We start from the raw sequence: 13,041 nt of genomic DNA on the forward strand, positions 1-13,041 counted from the left end.
TTGTTGTCATTCTGAAAGTTGAACTTCCGCCCCAGTTTCAGCTTCCTTGCAGAGGGCAGCAGGTTTTTCTCAAGGACTTCTCTGTACTTTGCTCCATTCATTTTCCCTTCTATCCTGACACGTGCCCCAGTCCCTGCAGATGTGAAACATCCCCATAACATGATGCCACCAGCATGCTTCACAGTAGGGATAGTGTTCTTTGGGTGATGCGCTGTGTTGGGTTTGCACCAAACAAATGCTTTGCATTTAGGCCTAAAAGTTCCCTTTTAGTTTTGTCAGACCACAAAACTTTTTGCCACATGGCTTTTTTTGCATACTTCAAACGGGATTCAAGGTGGGCTTTCTTGAGTAATGGCTTCCTTCTTGCCATACAGGCCAGATTTGTGGAGTGCTTGGGATATTGTTGTGACATGCACCCTTTCACATGTCTTGGCCATAAAAGCATGTAGCAAAGTTGCAAAGTTGCCATTGGCCTCTTGGTAGCCTCTCTGATCAGTCTCCTTCTTGCTCGGTCATCCAGTTTGGAGGGATGGCCTGATCTAGGCAGGGTCTTGGTGGTGCCATACACCTTCCACTTCTTAATAATCGTCTTGACCGTGCTCCAAGGGAAATTCAAGGCATTAGATTTTTTTTTATACTCATCCCCTGATCTGTGCCTTTCAACAACTTTGTCCTAGAGTTCTTTTGAAAGCGCCTTGGTGCTCATGAGTCTTTGCTTTGAAATGCACTGCCCAACAGAGGGAAAATCATATGAACCACTACAATTTAACACAGGTGGAGGCCACTTAACATGGTGTGTGATTTTGAAGGCAATTGGTTACACCTGAGCAAATTTGGGATTGCTATTAAAAGGGGGGTCGACCAAGCAATTTCAGTTTTTATTTTTAATTAATTTTCTACAAATTAGATGTGTAGATAATTAAAAAAAAAAAACAATAAAAAAAACAATTTTAATGCATTTTAATTTCAGGCTATTAGGCAACAAAAGGTGAACATTTTGAAAGGGGGTGTAGACTTTTTATATGCATATATATATATATATATATTGCAGTGGTTCCAGCACAAGAAATTCCAGGAATAAATAACCTGCGTATCAGCAGAATGACTGCAGCTTGCTGTCTGCATGAAAATGATTTGCATGCTCGAAGGCTGTTCACGGGTAACACGTTGACAGCTGACAGACGAAATCGCTGTCTTCTGTGGGCTAGAGAACATCTGAGGTGGCGGCAGAGAGTGTGTGGAGTGTTTTATTCACTGATGAATGCCGTTTTGCCCTTGACAGACCTGAAAGAAGACAACGTGTGTGAGGAGAAGTCGTGGTGGGCGTTATGCTGACTGTTGTGTTGTTCAAGCCAACCAGTGGACCAGTGGAAGTGTAATGATGTAGGGAGGAATCTCCTTTAACACAAGATTGCCTTTGGTGCAGATTGAGGGCAACCTTACTGCTCAGCGATACATTGACAAAGTCCTTGAGGCAATGTTTTTCCATTCCTGCAAGCCAATATGGAGGTGTCCATTTTCCAGCAGGATGCTAGGATTACAATTGCGCGACTTCTAGAAAACAATGTCATGGTCTTGCCGTGGCCAGGTTTTTCGCCTGACCTGAGTCCAATAGAACATCTGTGGGACCAAATCGCCAGTGCCATCCACAGGAGACAACCACGACCAGCCAACCTTCACCAGCTGGCTGCAGCTGCACAGGAAGAGTGGCGGAACATCTGAGTGTTGCGTTTCTTTTCTGCATCAGTATATGTTTAATACTGGTAAACGGCTTAGCCATCCAGTTTATTACTTTAAAACTTCACAAGTTAGCACTCCTTCAAGGGAGTTAGGTTTTGCTTTTGTTTATTCTGTTTGTGTTCGACTGTTTTATTTTAAACCTTTTATTTTTGCTCGGTGAGCAGTGTTATTGTTTAAATATTTATTTAGTTTCTGAATAAAAAAGGCGCACCAGCACTTTCAACCCCACAAATACCTGTGTCTGTCACTTTTCTGGTCTGGGCCGTTGTCACTTTTAGCCATCCTGTTACATACACTTTAAAAAAGGAAACCCACACAACAATGTCACACCAACGGCACAGCCTAATTCAAACATTTTGTGCAATACAAAAAAATATGACATACTATTTATGAATAGCCCTGGAAACTAAAATATGTGCTGCATGTTCAGTGTTCAGTAGTTCAGTTTCCTATGTGCTTGGCACTGTCAATGTACCTGTACTATGATGTATTAGTAGAACGCTGTCTATTCAGACAAAGCATAGCATGCAGAGCAGCATGTTAACAGCTGAGTTGCAACCTTAAAAGCTGAAAAGGCTTTGATAAAGCCACAATGGAATCAGGGTGGAGTGTTACCTTGAAGCAATTCTGGCTTTTCACCCAGTTATGTCTGTTGTCAAGCGAGGCTGAGATTCTTATTGCATTGAAACCTGTTCAAGGCTAATCTGTTGTACAACGTACTGAGAATTCCTCTGAGTAACACATGTGATGCCAGTGTACTGCACGGTGAAAACATGTCACTCAAGATGTGATTGAGGGGGGTTGTGAAACTAGCAGCAGGTTTACAAAACCTCTGTAGTTGCCTGTGCAGTTTAATTTATGTCTCTTCAGCTAGATAGCAACATGCTGGTGGTGCAACTGCGGCAGTTACATGAAAGTAAGTGTACTTCTGTACAGGGCCCTATTCACAAAACTCAAAGTAAATGTGTGTTCTGTTCTTGTTTGAAACATGTTTTTTAGGTGGCTATTATTAGTCTAGTCTCATTTTTCAAAGCACTGATTAACTTAAGAGAATGTTTATAAACACTGTTAAACAAAAAAAACAGCTTTAGAAGTAGATTTAAAATTAAACTGTCCCTGTCAATAAATTATGATGGAACTGACAGTTGAGGTGTATGACTGCTGTGGCTTTCTCAATACAAATTTCGACCTAATATAACTTAACTGAGGGTAGTTCTAAAACCCAGAACCAGGTGCAGAGTTTCAAGTAATAGAATTGTAGGCAAGCACTAGAATTGTAGGCAAGCACAATTCTAAAATGGTTGCTTATTTTACTATTCTAATCCGAACAGACCCTCACTAAAACACACTCGTGCTGCTTTACCATTAGGAGCAAAAGCTATTCAGTTACTTCACACCACCTAAGCATCAATTTTTGACTGCTGAGTGAGCATAAAGAGAGAATGTGTGTTGACGTGTAAGTGTCAAAATACTTTGTTATGACACCCTACTTTGTAGCACCTGATTTGCTAACGGGGGGGGGGGGGGGGGGGGGGGGGGAGTGGTGTCACGGGTTAGCTTCTGGTTTTCTTTTTCTTTTTAGAACTTGCATGTAGACAATATCAGTTTGCCTTTGCTCTTCTTATTAAGACCCATTTAAAGTCCCAGAGTAAAGTGTCCCTCAAGAAACAAAACCCTCACTACACAGATTTGAATTCCTCTTACCGTTTTTATACAAATGTGAAAGATATGGTGGCAAACTGGTCCTCAATATTACCTTTTCACTGCATTTCTAGAATTTCTATACTGTGAATAAAGTTAGTGCCATGTTACTTATGTGCCAGAAAGGTCCATGAAAAAATGGTGTAACCATTACCATTCCCCCGTACCAACTGCTGTTAAAGGATCTTTCTACAATATAGCCCAGGGGTTAGAGCTGAGTGCTGGGGGATAATGGGATACCCCCCATCCTGTTTCCAATAGAAACAAGATACAGTACTTCAGTTGTATGCTTTTCCTTAAACAAAACACACAAAGACACATCTGGAATTACCACTTACAGTAACAACCCCCTCATCAAAAACACTGATGTAGTATACATGTATAGGACAGAACACAAAGCAAGCTGCTAGCACTGTTAGATGATACATGATTTTCAGAACCTTGATATAAGGAACTTCTTGACTTCAACACATGCTTTAGGATCATTAACATCTGTAAGTGGTGATAGAGTAGGGTTTACCACCAATATCCTGTTGCACCCCCTCATAAGACCCACACACAAGCACATGTTCCTTGATACCAGTTATACCATGTCACTATTTTAAAGATTATAAAAAACAAACCATGAAATACACAAATCCCAAAAAACAACCAAATAAAAAACAAAAGACTTTGTTCATTATTCTGGGATCAAAAACAGTTTCACTGACAACTGATTAAAAATATATACATTTAGTACATTTATGTCTACATTTAGCTGAGCAGCATCTGGATTATTTATCTGTTGCACTATATCATGTCCTGGATACTCTGAACAAGACCATTCCACAACACAGAGACAGTGTAATGGAATGCAAAGGGGCCCATAGTGGCCAATGAAGTTGCGTCTAAAACTATATTTAAAAAAGTGCAATAGAAAACAAAACTTAATACATCATTGTGGCAGAATGGACAAGGCTTCAAATATCTGTATATTGCAGAGAATATCTGTAAATTTGGTACCACATCAAATTAAAGTAGGAACACTGTCGTTGTTTAATTGCCATTCTGGGATTACAACTATGGCCAAAGATTTTGTATCACCCTGCAGAATTAACTAACTTTCCTTCATAATCGAATGAAACCAGCTAAATAATGTTACGTTAACATATGGAATTATATATGCTTTGTAGTTTTCCGTTTATTTAACAAAAAAAAATGACAAATTGAAAAACTGAAATACTGTACTACCATTATAGCTTCCAATAGACTTTTGCCATATCATTTTGTAGTTTCTTTGATTACATGATGTTAAATAAAAGATCTAAATTATATTAATGCAGTTATTTTTAAATAATCAATAATAAAATTCTTGGTGTTGCAAAAATGTTGGCCATACCTGTACAACCTACCCTTGACGATGTTTTTTTCGAACAATTTAATATTATAAAATATTTATTAATTATAAAATAAACAAGACACTCATCGGCAGCATGCACTGACACCCAGCATTGCATATAGACCCTCCAGGGTACCTGGCCCTGAAGCACGGGGTGCCGCAGTGCCTTCAGAGCCACCCCCTGCTCGGATCACTGATCACTGGGGGATATTCTATACAGTGGAGAGGTGTTCAGTAGCACTTATATAGTATGTTCCTGGGACACTCCAACCAGTAGCAGCTGTGTGTTAGTCCTGGGAACTTCCCATACAATGCAAGAGGAGCTCATTTACCCTGACTAAAAAAGAAACAACTAGACTTTACCTACCAGAAAAGTAGGGTGACTAATTAAAAAAAAAAAGTTATTTAAATGTAATGCTGTTACTTAATTATTTATGCTGTTTATCTGAAGTCAACATCAGTGCCTAATTCCACAATTAGTTTAAATAATAAGCTGAGCAAAAATTCATTATGAAAAATACTTTTAAAAGGGTCACAAACTAAAATATTATTTTTCAACACAATAAGAACAGGCCTTGCAATCCAAACACAATTCCAAAGCAAAGTTTGTGGCATTTCAAACTAAGCAGCCCACATGGCTCTTCTGAATGAAAGCTGCAGTAGAAAATCTTTTTTTGTGACTACTAAGCCCACCTCCACAGCTCCCTCCCTCCTCTATAAAAAGAAACGGTACAAGAAATAACCTTCAGACTGCCTTCCCAGTGACCCCTCATGCTTTCAACCTCTCAGAGTTCACTTTAAAAAAAAAAACTCTCCCTCTCCTCTAGCAGCTGCTGTATCAGAGAGCACCACTCACCACACCATGGACTAGGAACTCAAAGAGTTTGCTTTTGGTAGCTTTTCGGGCTCCTCCTGCAGTCTCCTCTGTAGCCATTAATACGTCCTTATTCTCTTCCTTTCCTTTCTTCTTCTTCTTCCCCCCTTTCCCCCTACTCTCCTTTCTATTCCTCTGTTTGATTCTTTCAGTGGACTCTCTCTCTCTCTCTCTCTCTCTCTCTCTCTCTCTCTCTCTCTCTCTCTCTCTCTCTCTCTCTCTCTCTGTTTCCTAAGCAGTCCGTTTCCCAAGCAGTCCCTCTCTGGCTCTCACACTTTCTAGACTAGCTGTCTTTCAGAAACTGTGGTGGGAGGGTGGGGGGCTACAAGGGGTTTTCCGACCGGCCCACCCTCATGGCCCCCCACGCAGCTGTTGCATTCCATTGGTTGATAAGCCCAAGCTGTCTGACTGGCTGCTGGTGGTTCTGGTGTTTATGCACTGGCTGGAAGAAAAGTTTGCTTTAAAGTTATCAATTCTCCCCGGCTGAAGATAAATGTGAGAGCCATACTGTATATAGTTCATTCTCAAAAAGAAGCAATGTTTTCTTAAAGGGGCACTAGGACTGATTAATCAGAATATATTCTGAAAACTATTAGGTAAATACAGCCAGATCTGTGACTTAACTGAGGAAAACAGAACATAGAACTAGTTTTGGCTGCAGTAATCAAGAGCAGGACAACCAAGCACTGGTTCTGACCTCAGCTCACAACCACAGCAGTCTTGGTATTTAATTTACTGGATACCAGTACTGTTGCAGAAGGCATCTTATGGAAATTTAGAAGTAACGTTTAATGCAGAATTGCAACATGCCTAAAACCAATACACCATTGGGTTCATTCACCCCCTGATGACGCTAGGCACACTGTATCCTAGCAACCTGAGTGCTGTTGTCTGTAACTTAGGGGGAAGCTAGAGTGAGAACAGTAGGTGCATCTACTGTCGTTTATCATGGTGCAAATGTTACTCCTGACGAGAAAGAATAAAGACACTAGGAATCAGTACAGCAATCCAACACATCGTACAGGTATTGCTGTAAATTATATGGACGTTCAAAAATTGCAATCATTTAGAACATATGCTTAACTAGAATACTGTATACAGTACAGTGCACACAGATGTGGACAAAACATTTGCATCACCTGTAAAACTACAACACTGTGTGCAATTCAATATGCTGACGTAACTTTATTCAGCAAGTTTCACTCAACTTTATGAAGTTAAATTATTTAATTCTACAGGGGGATGCAAAACATATCCGCCCTAACCATTTGTCCTCCTTGGTCAGCAACGTTAGTTTATTATTGAACAGAGATTAGTTCAGATATTGTAGATCCTACCAAAGTTTTCATACACGGTGTTGTATGTGCTCCTTGCGCTATCATTGCTGGTACTGAGTTGTTCAGTGTGTTGACTTGATATGTAAAGCAAATAATTTTTTTTTTAAAAAAACCATCAGACTACTTACAAGCTCCGGAATGAAATGTCTGAGTCGATTATTTCTGGTATGGTAACTATATGGGGTGTGTTTTTTTCTTTTGTGCTGCTGACAATTTGAAGTAAATTGCTTTGATAAGCTGGCCCAAAATAACCAAATGTGAATATTTCTAACAGTGTTCTTCAGTCTAACCGCAAGCACTACAGTCCAAACCATCAAGTACAATTTCAGTTTACTACTGCATGTGGAGAATGGTCAGTGTTGTGTCTGCGCCAAGGGAAAGTTTTAAATGTTCTGTCATGGGATAATTATAAATGGAACGTTTCCAACTGTAATTCAGAAAAAGCTAGTTCCTGCACCCTTCCCCTCTGGATTAAGACACGAAGTCTGGAAGCCTGTGAGCATTACCCAAACTGATATCTTTATTTTATAATTGTTGTTGGTACAATGGAACATGTAAAGAGCTCTGCTCCAATATTACAATTAAGAGTACTGCAGCAGGGGGGTGTGGGCTGTGTGGTTCACTGCTTCAGCAACAGACTACCAGTCAAGGAGGCCGACAGTTATGCTAGTCAAGGTGGGTTGGAGATCATGGGCCCTATTCCCACTAATTTAGGGGCTGCTTTAAGAAATGGGTTGTTAAGGTATGTTTCCTTTTTTTTTTAAAGTCTGTTTTGTTAAATGAAATTAAGTTTGCGGCTTTAGAAACCTTTTTCAACTGTTTTAGAGAGGGTTTATTACTTTATTAGTATTCATCAAATTTAAGGTTTAACCTAAGAGAATGTTTATAAACTCTCTTCCAAAAACAGACCTTAAAAAGCACCCTTGTGAATACAAGTCATTTCCATTCAGCAGCTGTTGAAAACCTGTTGCAAAGTGAGTTTTGTTGGGTCTCATACCATTTCCTGGTAAACAACCGTCCCTGTCAAAAAACACTGAGACACAGAATGTCCCTTCATTCACAGCTTTCTCCTGTGTCCACACTAGCCATCTAGAGGTCATCAGTTCACACTGACAAACTGAATTATTATTTCATGATTACTTCACTAAATTATTTGTTTGTTTATCAACCAAACCATGTTTTATACAATACGATCACGTAAATGTAATTATTTTTTAATAAAAACTCTAGCTGTCTTATGTTAAAATATTTCTTTATGGTTTTGCTGCATGTATTTGGGTCCTGTGTCAAACATAAATAACTTGATAAAGATGGCGGATTTGCATGGGGTGCCGGAGGATTTAGAGGTTCAGTAAGGAGACCAACATGACTGTCCAGAGAGAGGAGGGGGATCAGTAATCTGTAGTACACCCTTCAAGCCCCTAGAGGGTAGTCACATGTCCATTCTTAAACCGATTCTCATACATGTAGATGGAGAATAAATTAGATTAGGTGAAAAAATAAAAATAAATAAATAAATAAATAAACAGATTCCTTTCACTTAGCAGAAAATGAAAGACTATAGTTTAGAACAATTTGTTTTCAAAAGTATTCAAAACATTTTTCTGAGTTTTTTAACATTCATATATTGCTTTATAATTTCAAATTCAGATATTTTATACCATAATTGTTAGCATAACTGAAAACTGAAGGTACAATAGCAGCGTGAATTAAAGCATTTTGTCCTGAAAAGATAGAAGGATGTGCAAACTTACATAGGACCAGACTGACATATCTAGACTAAAGAGAACACGTAAAAAACAATACACAAATAAAATGTTACTTTATGCTTTCATTTCAATGAACATCACAAGGCACAGTCAATCAGAATCATGGATTAAAATGAACTAAACAAATCCTCCCCACCAGGAGGAAAGAAAGGATTGAATAGGCCTATCTGTGACTTGCTTGTTAAAAAGCATGTCTCATTCGATTGGCTGTTCCTTTCAAAGGGCGTAGTCTAGAGGCGCATTAGAGGCACACTCTCACTCTTGTTAGTCACGGTCACATTCTAGCTGCCCTTTTACTGACAGTCAAATTGACAGACGGCTTCAGTCTCTGCCCGTCAACTAGCTTTTGAAACCGTCTCTGGCAGGTATTTCCCAGTTAACGGAGAAGCTGAAGTTATCCCTCTCACACGCACCACGTAGAAACACATTTCATCTCTACGCTGCCTCAGAGGAGAAAATGTTAAAAAAAAAAAAAAAAAAAAAAAACACAAAACAAATGATGAACAAATATTTTGGATGATTGTGCAGTGATCTGGGATTCCTCTAGCTGTTATTTCATGGAGTTTTAAGAGGAGCTAGGACTCTAACAAAAGGACCACTTATTAAACAGATGAAGCTCTTAAACTACACTTTCCTCCTAGAAAAAATGTTATTCAGAGGCTAAAAGGAGCGGTTAGTTAGCATGCCTGCTGTCGCTGTGTTGCCATGAGAACTTAAAATAAAAGGGCCTTTATTTGAAAACCAAAAATAAATGATGTGTTTTCCCAGGCAAATTCCACACAAGACAACTCCCTTTAAATTCTGAATCCTTTAACCTCCTTGGGTACTTCAGTTTCACAGAAGTGGCCTGAATATAGGAATGGAACTTGACCCAGGGATCAAAATAAATTGTGTTCCATTTCTAGTAATTACGGGCCTACCTAATGTACCTAATGTGACCCAGGTAAGGTAGGGTCCAAGATTAACCGGGGTCTGTGAAACCAGCCGTGAAATCGTCACAGAAAATCGAACTCCCCTCTAGTAAGTGATAATCTTATGATGCGCCACTTGGTAATATCTTATAAAGTGTGTAACACTTCCAAAACAAGCTTTGCAAACTTTGCACTGTTGTACTTGCTCAGTGAATCTGGCCCTTTGGGAGGCACAAGATCAAGGGATAGGGGTAGTTGTCAAGAAAACAAACATCCCAAGGTTTTCTTGAATGAAAGCTTTTACATACTTCCCCAGCTACGCTGCACTTTTAACCCCCAAAGCCGCCATATTTGGTAAAAGCACTGACTTTAAACAAAGAAAGGCATTTTTTTTGCTGCTGCTTGTGTTTTGCATGTTTTTTACTTTGTAAAGCATAACAAATTCCATGTTACTGTCCATTACCTCATGTTGCTGTCCCTTACCTCATGCTGCTGTCCATTACCTCATGTTACTGTCCCTTACCTCATGCTGCTGTCCATTACCTCATGTTACTGTCCCTAACCTAATGTTACTGTCCATTACCTCATGTTGCTGTCCCTTACCTCATGCTGCTGTCCATTACCTCATGTTACTGTCCCTTACCTAATGTTACTGTCCCTTACCTCATGTTGCTGTCCCTAACCTCATGTTACTGTCCCTTACCTCATGTTACTGCCCCTTACCTCATGTTGCTGTACCTTGCCTCATGTTACTGTCCCTTATCTTGCTATGATGTTTGCAGTCATTCTGGGTTGTTCTTATTACAATCAGGTGTTTGTGTTAAGACACTTTGACTACGAATTCAGGAACGGTTCTTCAGGTCTAGTTGTCTGTTATAGACATATGTTATGTGTTTATATTAGTAACCATCTAGTGGACTGCAGTAAAATTCTGTAAAAGGATGCAAGACTACTTTAAGTAATTGCATTATATTGAATGACAGAACCCCCCTTAGATACCCCCCCCCCCCCCCCCCCCTTCTCAAACACCAAATGTCCCACTCAGTAGAAATAAAGAGAATCAAAGAGACTAGCGGTCAAAGGCAGCTGCAATCAGCAAGTTGGCAGTTCCTAGGCCTGTGTGGGGGAGAGGAGCCTGGACCTTGTGTGTGCATTCCTTCTCAGCGGGACACAGCTTGAGCCCAGTGTTAGCCTGCACGGAAGTCCATGGGGCCACAGATACTGTTCAGCCCCTGATCTCTGTGCAGAGAAGAACATGCATGCATGCATGCATGCAAAAAAAAAAAAAGTGAATTCTGCTTCCTTGTGAAGGTCAGCAATTGGCCTAACCGTAGGGCTTTTCTTAGGTGGGGAGGGGGTTAAGGAGGAGGAGCTGGAAACTTAACTCCTTCACTGCAATGCCTCCTCCTCTAACTGTGTACAATAATACAGCACTACTTCCCTCACTCACATACTTTAATTGGTGGTGTGTTGTTATTTTCTGTGTAGGTGGGAGATACTGTAATACTGAAACGGATTATAAACCCAAGCATACTTTATGTGGATTTATGAAATAAACATGCAGTGTGAAACCTAAATGTGCTCGAACACATTGTTTGTTTCGAAATATGTTAAGATCTTGGTTTAGACAAATAAACAGTGGCGGCAATTTGTTTATTCAAAGACATGGCAGTTTATAGAGTCAAAGAAAGAGGGCAGGTTTTCTGCCGAACATGTCTTACAAACAAAGAGTCTGGGTTCATGTTTAGTGTTTATGCAATTGTGTTGCATGCCTGTGTTTTCTTTTTCTTTAAGAGCTTGCAGTTTGCTTTAAAACTGATATGCATACAGAGTGCCAGCTTGTGAGGTCCAAGCATTGTTATTGAGTTTAATTGAAAGATTCTAGACAATACAATGACTGGTCTGCTTTATACATAAGTAAGCTATGACCTTTGACAGGGTGTATGGCTATTGTGTTCTATACCCAAGAAAATGTGTATCACACAAATGGCTGTACTGCTTGCAGACATGTATTGTGCTTATATGTTAGCTAAACAATATAGATGAGGAACAGTCGTGGTGGGCCTTTCATGCGGGCTTTGAGTCAATCAGAGTGCTTGGTTTGTCCATGTCATTTTAGAATTTGTATAATGTATACAAGGATTCCAACACATGCATTTATCCCAGTAGACCGCATGGCCCTGGACATCATTAACCTCATCACTCTAATAAATATATTACTTTAATCCTGACATTTCCTATTGACTGATTAATCATCCGATCTATTGATGGATTAATCTCACCTGTTTGCTAGTGATATGACGTTGTATTGAAAAACAATTACAAGTAATAGAAAGCATTAACATAATACTATTGTAGGCGGCCGATCAGTGAAAGAAAACCACTTCAAGACAGATGCTTGTGAAACATGTCCGGGCAAATGGTAGAATATTTAGTTTTTTTATATCCACCTTTTAAAGACATTCTAGTTTTACCATCAGCGAATTATCAAACTAAATAAAAACAAATACATATACAAATTACAACAGATATGTGAAATGCCCCCTTCTTCTACTGGACAGAGCGGCCTTTAGCAGAAATATTTCAGATATTTGATGCAGCTGGTGTCTTTCTCATTAAAGAAATTGTACAGCTCTATGCAGCATGTTCAATCGTTTACCAGAGGCAAACTAAAGCAGCTGGCCAGTTCCTCAATACAGTACAACAGGTAGTGCGTCAATAAGGCAAACGCTTGCTGTATTTATTTTAAGTGATAAAAAATATGTTTATTTACACTATTCTTTCAAAAATGGGAATTTTCACGGGGAACTACCTATTACACAACAATGGGTTAATTTCCCAGAAATCGTGAAATCTGTAAAAGAAATGCAGCCTTATTCATAGTACCTGATACAAAGACATTTCAGATGACTGAATCAGGTCGATACCAGGGACTACCACATACAGTCAACTCTCGTTAATATGAATTTCAAGAGACTGACAAAAAAAAAAAAAGTCTTATCACTTATTATCAGGAGTCTAAGCCAAATCCATACTGTGACTTCTAATTGAACTTACAGTAACACTGAAATCAAGTTTAAATTACAGTACAATGAAAAGTATTATAAATGTAAAAGTACTGTGTATTTTTTGAAAATAAAGTTGTAAGTAAATGTTTAAAAAGTATATATTGCAACTTGAAATATGCATGTCCCATTCTGATCACGGACATTTTTAAAACACAAAATGTATTTATTTATTGCACTGATATAGCCCTTTGCATGCAAAAGTACCGCAAAGCAATGTATAGTACATTGCAAAAACCATTTGTATAAAGGTCCCCAGGCATGTC

General features: G+C 39.2%; 1 protein-coding gene across 7 annotated transcripts in view; it reads right to left on the bottom strand.

Moving 5' to 3' along the window:
• The window catches only part of LOC121312824 (SWI/SNF-related matrix-associated actin-dependent regulator of chromatin subfamily D member 3-like), a 67,631-nt gene that overhangs the window by 25,436 nt on the left and 29,154 nt on the right, over positions 1-13,041 (bottom strand). The window contains exon 1 of one of the 7 annotated variants that reach the window (XM_041244625.1): positions 5,676-5,764. The exons of 4 other annotated variants lie outside the window; for them this stretch is intronic. In XM_041244625.1, the coding sequence (XP_041100559.1) occupies positions 5,676-5,683 (8 nt within the window). In that variant the 5' untranslated portion in view covers positions 5,684-5,764. Of the gene's footprint in view, positions 1-5,675; positions 5,900-13,041 lie in introns of those variants that run through there. 2 more of the 7 variants (XM_041244624.1, XM_041244626.1) reach the window with 2 other exon arrangements.

The sequence above is a fragment of the Polyodon spathula genome, chromosome 3 (genome assembly GCF_017654505.1).
Source record: "Polyodon spathula isolate WHYD16114869_AA chromosome 3, ASM1765450v1, whole genome shotgun sequence".
Classification (NCBI taxonomy): domain Eukaryota; kingdom Metazoa; phylum Chordata; class Actinopteri; order Acipenseriformes; family Polyodontidae; genus Polyodon; species Polyodon spathula.